Source organism: Limulus polyphemus, unplaced genomic scaffold (genome assembly GCF_000517525.1).
Source record: "Limulus polyphemus unplaced genomic scaffold, Limulus_polyphemus-2.1.2 Scaffold1073, whole genome shotgun sequence".
Lineage (NCBI taxonomy): Eukaryota > Metazoa > Arthropoda > Merostomata > Xiphosura > Limulidae > Limulus > Limulus polyphemus.
Window position 1 is genome coordinate 171,239 of NW_013666683.1, and position 9,989 is coordinate 181,227.

The 9,989-nt window shown below is 35.5% G+C and overlaps 1 protein-coding gene across 2 annotated transcripts in view; it reads right to left on the reverse strand.

Moving 5' to 3' along the window:
• The window catches only part of LOC106461999 (GTP-binding protein RAD-like), a 15,390-nt gene that overhangs the window by 1,969 nt on the left and 3,432 nt on the right, over positions 1–9,989 (reverse strand). The window contains exons 2-4 of one of the 2 annotated variants that reach the window (XM_022389117.1): positions 5,672–5,701; positions 5,454–5,512; positions 1,487–1,679 (exon numbers count right to left, since the gene is read on the reverse strand). In XM_022389117.1, the coding sequence (XP_022244825.1) occupies positions 1,487–1,679; positions 5,454–5,512; positions 5,672–5,701 (282 nt within the window). Of the gene's footprint in view, positions 1–1,486; positions 1,683–5,453; positions 5,513–5,671; positions 5,702–9,989 lie in introns of both variants that reach the window. The other variant, XM_022389116.1, reaches the window with a different exon arrangement.

The window sequence follows — 9,989 nt, forward strand, 5'->3', positions numbered from 1 at the left end:
TGAAATAAGGTACTAAACGTTATGCTGTGAAATAAGGTACTAAAACATTATGCTCTGAAGTAAAGTATTAAAAACATTATGCTGTGAAATAAGGTACTAAAACATTATGCTCTGAAGTAAAGTATTAAAAACATTATGCTGTGAAATAAGGTACTAAAACGTTATGCTGTGAAATAAGGTACTAAACGTTATGCTCTGAAGTAAAGCATTAAAAACATTATGCTTTGAAATAAGGTACTAAAACGTTATGCTGTGAAATAAGGTACTAAACGTTATGCTCTGAAGTATTAAAAACATTATGCTGTGAAATAAGATACTAAACGTTATGCTCTGAAGTAAAGTATTAAAAACAGTATGCTGTGAAATAAGGTACTAAAACGTTTTGTTGATATTAAAGTGTCGTAGAGTAACTATTACTCTCCAACGCATATAACTATGGCCAAAATTTTTGGATAACCCTAATTATCCAATGTTGCTTTTGAATGAATCCTGCTGAATAATGTTACGTTTAAAGGCTGCATGGGGGAATCTAAAGAATAACTTGACCTCCATAGTTTTTTTCGTTCTCATTGTCGTTTTGTAAAACTTTTTTTTTGACAATTTAATATTAATTACTTATTGCAAGTAAAGCGCCCTCCATAGTTTTTTTTTCGCTCTTAGTAACATCTTGCTATCTGGTTGTGCCTCAGAGAAACCACCTATAAGCAATCTTTCTGAATAAAGAGCTACTGAGAAGCATTGTAACATATATAAGATAATCTGGGTTGGTTGAGATAGTCAGTTTGAACCAGTTAAGATAGCAATTAAAGACAATCGAGATTTGAGGAGTGTTGGAAAATTCCGGCGACTTCTGCAAGTTCTTGGTTTTTCTCAGAGTGAAAACACAGTAATGATATATGATCTGACATTGTATTTATTGTAGCTTTACATCACACAGTCTGTAAAAGCGTAAACTTGATACTTTATTACCAGGTTCTTCAAATATTCTTGGAGGGGGAAAACAGTCGCCTCTCCACAATTGGCGTCGACCATAGTTAGGTTTGATTAGAAAGAAGCCGTATGTAGTCTAATTTTTAGCTTATGGGGCGACGGGCGAAGGGTCCGAGATTCGAGACATGATCCCGCTTAATATGTTCCGCATTTTCAACTATGATTTATCATAAAAGTGACAGTCAGTCCCGTTATTCAGGTCCAAAGCCTATTATGACATAGGGGGCTGGTGGCTGTCTTTGCTTCCGTCAGTAGTTAAAAATTAGGGATAGTTACATTTGAACCCTGGGAGTTCTCTGACCCCCAACATGCTCACATAATGCTCAGCCAGATTGAAAATTCCAACAGTCGAGAAAAATGTCTGAATTACCAACATGAAATTAAGTGGTACTATTTGTCCTGACTTTAAGAAGTGTTTCAAACAATTCCCGCGATTTTACGACCCCCCCCCCCCTTATAGTCACACACACACACATAAAATCTAAAACAATCGTACCATCACTTGTGACTACTCTCAGTCTAACTAGGTCACTCTTGTTGCCGACGAGGACGACAGCTTTGTTGTTGATGCTCGCGGTTTCACAGATCTGTTGAAGTAAGTTCTTAGCTTGCTGAAAGCTATGTTTGTTGGTCACGGAATAAACGACAGCAAAAGCATCAAGATTAGAAGTTTCCGGAAGTATCTGCGACTGCTGAAAACAAACGATATATACTCATTTCAAAACATTAGGCCTAAATATGGTACGTACACATTGTGCACCGACTGAAATTACTACATTAAATCAAAGAAATACTTTTTTTGTTGCTTTCTTTTAAGAGTGAAAATGCACGAGGTTGCGTTGCGCTCGAGAAAAAAAAAGATTATATAAATTTTATAACATTTCAATAAAATGTATAATTTTCATAACATAAACGGTTAGGCTTAACGTCACCTATCTTTAATATGGGTTTGGACTTAATTTATGTTTTTACTCGGAAAGTCCTCTTGAAATTGCTAAATTTTTTATGTTCCATTCCTACATGTATATTATGTATTTTAACGTGTTTCTATACCTTCTGATTGACACGAAACATTTCATCTGAGTAAAACATATTTAAACTCCTTTTTCCCACGTTGAATAGCTTTTACGTTTTAGAAAATACTGTCCAGTTCAAGTAAAATAAAAGCTCAGCATTAAGACTTATAACGTTAAAATCCCGATATTCGAAACCTGGTCATAAAGCAGATATCCCCTTGTGCAGCTTTGCGCTTGAACATAAACAAAGAAATGTAAATATAAAAATCCTAGATATTCTGATTCAACAGATTTGCCAGGATAAATGAAACATTATTATCGAACGGAAATGACATTTTAAGTTGATCGTACAACATCAGAAATTTAATTTGCCTATGCGAAAATCAAATATGAAATTATCAAAGCTAACAATTCCACGTGCTCATTTCTACGCTGTGATACAAACACGTGACAGAAAAGTGTGAAAATAAGCTTGGCCGCCTAACCAGGGGAGCAGAAAAAGGTAAGTGCCAACACATTTTGAATATTTTTTAGTAATGTTCGCTCGCCAGTTCTTCCTCACCCACTCACCCCCTACACACGCACATTTTTAACGCACGTGCACGTGAGTACAATGTTACTTGACTCGAGAGTTAACAAAATCGTTTAGAGACAGTGTTATATAACCGAAATCTTGGGGGGGAAAGGGGTGTCCCAAAAATAAATCACCCACATTTCTATTTTCATTTACTTTAAAATTTCAGACTTTTTTACGCAGAGCTACACAAAGGGCTGTCTTTACATAGTTGTCCCTAACTTTCAACTGATAGACTAGAGTGACAACAACTAGTCAACATCATCAACCTTCAGTTCTGTAGTTACCCTTGACTAGCCCCATAGTGGCTCAACGGTAAATCTGGAGGCTTGTACCGCTTAAAACAGGTTTCGATACCTGTGGTGAGCGCAGCGTAGAAAGCCCATTGTGTAGCTTTATCTTTAACAACAAACAAACAAATAGTGGGCTTTGACTGTCACTCTTATACCGCTCACACTTTCCCAAAGTGCGGAGCGCATTTTAAGGCAACGGGCCGCTAACCATGAACCCTTTGATTCGTAGTTGTAGCATACTAACCACTAAGATACACCTGATTCATTTCAATCTTTTATTTATAGTTTGAGGTAGAAATTATTAGAATTCCAAAACTGACCTAAAAGCATTTTTCCTTTGAGCTATAACTCAAGAACTACGGGCTTCAAAGTACAAACCCGTTACTAAAAGTTTCAAATTTTTGTTATCAAACATCGTTTTTCTCCCTTGATAATTCTTTCTAAAGCGTGGTATATTTTGCACAATATTTAATTTTCTCGACGACAGAACATCAGAGTTAACGCGTGACCTCATGCAGCAGTGGTCGATGGTTGCTGTGGTAACGCAGCTTTTCAAGAATGCATGCTGTGTAATGTTTGTCATGAATCGGAGTAACTTTCTTTTCGTCCTTGTGAATTTCCTTGATACTCCTATAACAATGCTTACAAGTGTAATGTTTGTCATGAATCGGAGTAACTTTCTTTTCGTCCTCATAAATTTCCTTGATACTCCTATGACAATGCTTACTAGTGTAATGTTTGTCATGAATCGGAGTAACTTTCTTTTCGTCCTGATGAATTTCCTTGATACTCCTATAACAATGCTTACTAGTGTAATGTTTGCCATTAATCGGAGTAACTTTATTTTCGTCCTTATGAATTTCCTTGATACTCCTCTAACAATGCTTACTACTGAAATGTTTGTCATGAATCGGAGTAACTTTATTTTCGTCCTGATGAGTTTCCTTGATACTCCTATAATATTGCTTACTAGTGTAATCTTTGTCATGAATCGGAGTAACTTTCTTTTCGTCCTGATGAGTTTCCTTGATACTCCTATAATATTGCTTACTAGTGTAATCTTTGTCATGAATCGGAGAAACTTTCTTTTCGTCCTTATGAATTTCCTTGATACTCCTATAATATTGCTTACTACTGAAATGTTTGTCATGAATCGGAGTAACTTTCTTTTCATCCTGATGAATTTCCTTGATACTCCTATAATAATGCTTACTAGTGTAATGTTTGTCATGAATCGGAGAAACTTTCTTTTCGTCCTGATGAATTTCCTTTATACTCCTATGACAATGCTTACTAGTGTGATGTTTGTCGTGAATTGGAGTAACTTTCTTTTCGTCCTTATAATTTCCTTGATACTCCTATGACAATGCTTACTAGTGTGATGTTTGTCATGAATTGGAGTAACTTTCTTTTCGTCCTGATGAATTTCCTTGATACTCTTATAACAATGCTTACTACTGAGATGTTTGTCATGAATTGGAGTAACTTTCTTTTCGTCCTGATGAATTTCCTTGATACTCTTATAACAATGCTTACTACTGAAATGTTTGCCATTAATCGGAGTAACTTTCTTTTCGTCCTGGTGAGCCCCCCAGTGGCACAGCGGCATGTATGCGGACTTACAATGCTAGAAACCGGGTTTCGATAGCCGTGGTGGACAGAGCACAGATAGCCCATTGTGTAGCTTTGTGCTTAACTTCAAACAAACAAACATCTTGATGAATTTCCTTGATACTCCTATAACAATGCTTACTACTGAAATGTTTGTCATGAATCGGAGTAACTTTCTTTTCGTCCTTATGAATTATTTGAAGTTTATGAATAACAAAACTGCTTACTGTTTGCCAATTCTCGTATAGAAATTATTTTTATATATTTAAATGAGCCGTACAGTATAGCGCCTTAATCATATTGCATACACTGTTTAAACAAGTTAATCACGAAAAATGCCAAACGTTATTGATTAACTTAGGCTCACGCGCATAATTTTGGTTCCAAAACGGAGTAGGACAGATATTAATCGCTATTTGTGAAAGAAGGGGGAGAATCTCTTGTTAATGAAAAACAATTTATTTTTATTCCTTATATATATATATATATTAATGCGGGAGAGTCACTTAAGGCTATCTTCATCATGTATGTAATAACGATCATGTTTGCGTAATAAGTCATTCTTGTACCAATGTTTCGCGAAATAATTTAGCGAATTATGTAGGAGATTATCGGTTAACGTTTCTATGTTTGCATAATTGTGCATGAATGTGGAGGATGTTGAAAATAGTGCTGATTCGTTTGAATTTCGCGCAAAGCTACTCGAGGGCTAGCCGTCCTTAATTTTGAAGTGATAGACTAGAAGGAAAGCAGCTTGTCAACATCATCTACCGCCAGCTCTTGGGCTATTCTTTACCAACGAATAGTGTGATTGTCCGTCATATTATAACGCCCCCACGGCTAAAAAGACGAGCATGTTTGGGGATTGGATTCGAACTCATGTTGCAAGTCGAGTACCCTAACAATTAGGCCATGCTAGGCTAAAAATAGAGAATCATATTGTTTTATAAAAATTCTTGTTACCCTTACCATGATATCTAGAAGTGAATGTTCCACAAAAAGCAACTCTGTCTCTTGTCCATTAAGAACTACTTAAAGAGACAGAGTTGCTTTTTGTGGAACATTCACTTCTGGATAACATGGTAAGTAGTTCTTAATGGACAAGAGACAGAGTTGCTTTTTGTAGAATATCCATTCTGGATAACATGGTTCCACAAAAAGCAACTCTGTCTCTTGTCCATTAAGAACTATGGTCACTGACTTCTCATTCTCTTCTGCTGTTAGTGTAGAAAAAAAAGAGTTAATTTCAACAAGTCTCAATTCCAAATGTGTTCAAAATCTGATTTGCTATAGTCGAACATAATTAAGATGGCGATATTTAAGGTCGTATTTTATTGCAATGAAAAGGGAAAAAAACAACCTTCCAAATTTTCATGATAAAATCCTATTAAAGTATTATTCCATAATCATAAGGATTCGACATTTTTACGATAGTCAACAAATTCAGCGATAATAGTGTGTGTTCCAACTTATGTACAGTAACACAACCTGTACCAACCATTCTTGACATTATAAAATGTCAAGATATTACATAAATACTTCTGTTTTCCTACAAACAATGTCAAGATGTTACATAAATACTTCTGTTTTCCTACAAACAATGTCAAGATATCACATAAATAATTCTGTTTTCCTACAAACAATGTCAAGATGTTACATAAATACTTCTGTTTTCCTACAAACAATGTCAAGATATCACATAAATACTTCTGTTTTCCTACAAACAATGTCAAGATGTTACATAAATACTTCTGTTTTCCTACAAACAATGTCAAGATGTTACATAAATACTTCTGTTTTCCTACAAACAATGTCAAGATATTACATAAATACTTCTGTTTTCCTACAAACAAAGTACAGTACAGCAGGTTCTTACCATCACAGAAAGAAATACTTCTGTTTTCCTCAAATAAAAATATATAAAAAGATTTGACATGTATAATATGTTACCTTCGCTCTATTTACTAAACTTGTGGATTTATTTTCGCTTTAATTGAATTGGATTAATATGCTTTGTCGGGAACTTTTATTTGGGAAAATAACTGATAAAGATTGAAAGTAGATCCAATAAAATGTACATTTCTGAAAAAATCATAAACACCTTTGTAAAATTTAATTAAAAACTTAGAATGTTTCTGTTTGTCTATATTGTTTAAATTTTCACTTTAAAAAATCGGCACATTATCCCCAGTTGGTTGAATTTTATTTCATTCCGTTTTCTTGTTGCTCATTAAAAGATAATTTTATAACTAAACTAATCACCTTATATTAATTATGTTATATAAAGTCTTGCCATTAGGGCTTTAATGAAAAAATAGTCACTGTTACGTTAATATGCCAATCTGCCTATGTTTAGGTTATTCTTCCTTATTCATAAGCTTGAAAGAGTATTAGGTTTTAAGAATCACCCACACGTTTAACTATTAAAAAAAAAAGCAGTTGGCAACGTACAAGATTAGTAAACTAACAGTATCACTTAATGTTTCCCCAACCTTACTTAACACACTAAACATTATAATTGAGTTGAATAAGTATTGAAGATGTGTTTTCAGGTTTCTCATTATGATCGTGGAAACGAAACCAAGATGACACGTGTGTGTGTGTCTGTCCCAAAACTTGGGTAGAGAACACCACCGTGATAACCAACCCCGTTCTTATCTAGGACATTCACAATCTTCTTTTACAAATATACAATTCCTTTTAGTTGTTCTTGTTACTTTCTTTACTTTTGTTTCTAGAACAAATAAAGAACTTCTGACAAATAGCTTTAGGACTATTTTTAACTGATTATATTTACCAAAAATAATTCTTCTTTCAAACAATATGTTCATCATTACCTAGTAAACTTAAGTCTGTTTAAACCATTTTTATTTACGAAAAACATTCACACATTCTCAAGCAGCTCTAAGAGTTTAATTTCTGTAGCACACATTAGTGTATAAAAGACAATCTAGGACTAGAAATGAACGACCATAAAACATGAAAATCTGTAATTTTTCTGTAATTGGACACTCAACGTTTCGTTTTACAGGAGCGTTCCACTAAAACACAAACTGTAACCGGCAGTACAAAGCCTCAAATGGTTTGAATAATAAATTTATTTTGGTGTTTTAAGGTCCTTTATTTATAGTAAAAAAAGGTTCTGAGAATTTGTTTTGGAGTAACACAAATATCGAAATCTAATAAATTAAAAGCTTGCATTTTAATTAGCAACGAATAAAATTCTCTACAGTTTCTTTTTATCCTAGTTGTTCATATCGTAAAGTATAAAATTGTTTGTTTGTTTTTAATTATGCAGCAAGCTACACAAGGGCTATCTGTGCTATGCCCACCACGGATATCGAAACCCGGTTTCTAGCATTGTAAGTCCGCAAACATACCGCTGTGTCACTAGGGAGGGGGGGGGGTCGGTAGGAAATTACGAAATCCATTAATTTTGAATAACTGACTGACGTTTTTTTCTTCTTCTTCTGATAATATCATTTTTTCAATATTCCTCGAGAATTTTGTCATAATTGAAACAACTAAACTTTATTTTTCTTAACATAAGCATAGCTGATCGTTGGTCAAGCCGTTAAGAAGGCGTAAATCGGGACACTTAACAGAAATATTACAGTTTGCTTCAGTAACATCATTCGGTAACAATATTTATGACATCGTTGGATTACTGAAATAGGTCACCAGAGTTAACACTATAGGTCATTTTGTTGGGTTGTTTCAATAAATAGATTACCATGCCTACATCTGCATATTTATTTCGAATTTTGGTAATTTTTTTTATTATTTAATTACCCACGCCCCTAGAAGGGGCGAGGTTATTGCAATCGGGTCTGTGTGTCTGTCTGTGTTTCCGCGCGCGTATCTCGAAAACTAATAGATTGATGCATACAAAAATTGTACATTAGATGGGAAGTCAGTATGGGACAGTCCTCTTCCAAATTTGGCCCAGTTACAAATATGTATCCGGACAACTTTGAAGCATTTGTATCATGGGGAGATAGGGAGGTTTGGGGTTAAGAAATCTGTACAGTGAGATCGGATTTGTACCAAATTTAATGGGCATATTAAGATTGAGACTCCTCATCAAATTACAAAAATGATCCGAATCGTTGATCATTCTGGATCTGAGAAGAATATTCTGAGTTTTCGAAGGTGAAATTTGACGTCATCCAATATAAACGCATGTAATCTAGAAAAGGAGCGGCGGGACAAAGGTATGTAATCTCTCTGATTGCTCTTGTTTAATTTAGTAGTTATTTAATGTCTAATTATTTTATTTAATATTCAGAACATCATAATAACGATGATCAGTCAGTATGACGACCTACAATACTCAAATAATTAACTCATTAAAAAACAAGAAATGGCGTGATTATTTGAGTACTTATATACATTCATATCTGTGGTTGTTATATTTGATCTTGCAAGTGGATTTCAGATATTTCTGTAACGACGAGAAACGTTGCATCAAAGGTATTCAGTATCGTTTAGTTGTTTAATGAATTTCGCGCAAAGCTATTGGAGAGCTTTCTGCTCTAATTTTAAAGTGGACATACAAGAAAGAAGCCAGCTAGTTAACTTCATCCACGGCTTATTCTTGGACTATTATTTACCAATAACTAGTGAGATTGACAATTGCGTAATAACGACCCCATTGCTGAAAAGGGCAATCGTGTTCTGTGACGGGATTTGATCCCACGACCCACGTGTCCTAACGACAAGGCTATGCCAGGACCAAAACAATCAGTAACGACCCCACTGCTGAAAGGGGCGATCATGTTCTGTGACGGGATTCGATCCCACGACCCACGTGTCCTAACGACAAGGCTATGCCAGGACCAAAACAATCAGTAACGACCCCACTGCTGAAAGGGGCGATCATGTTCTGTGACAGGGTACGATCTCTTGATTCGCGTGTCCTAACGACAAGGCTATGTCAGGACCAAAACAATCAGTAACGACCCCACTGCTGAAAGTGGCGATCATGTTCTGTGACGGGGTACGATCCCTTGACTCGCGTGTCCTAACGACAAGGCTATGCCAGAACCAAAACAATCAGTAACAACCCCACTGCTGAAAGGGGCGATCATGTTCTGTGACGGGGTACGATCCCTTGACTCGCGTGTCCTAACGACAAGGCTATGTCAGGACCAAAACAACCACTAAACGATGGCTATAAATACAAACTGACTCAGACCAACAGTTAAATACAGACCTCCAACTGATGAGTAATTTAATGGTAAGGTATGATGAGGAGCAAGGAGATCGTTATTAAACAACACATCTGCTAGCAAGTTTTCATCTAGAGGACACTCTTTTAAACAAGTCTTCTCCAAAGATGACAGAATCGTATTTTGACATAACTTTTCTTATATTTCAGAATTTGTAGTGCATACTGGAGGGTTTGTTTCTTTGTTTTCGCGCAAAGCTACACGAGGGCTATCTGCGCTAGCCGTCCCTAATGTAGCAGTGTAAAACTAGAGATAAGGCAGCTAGTCATCACCA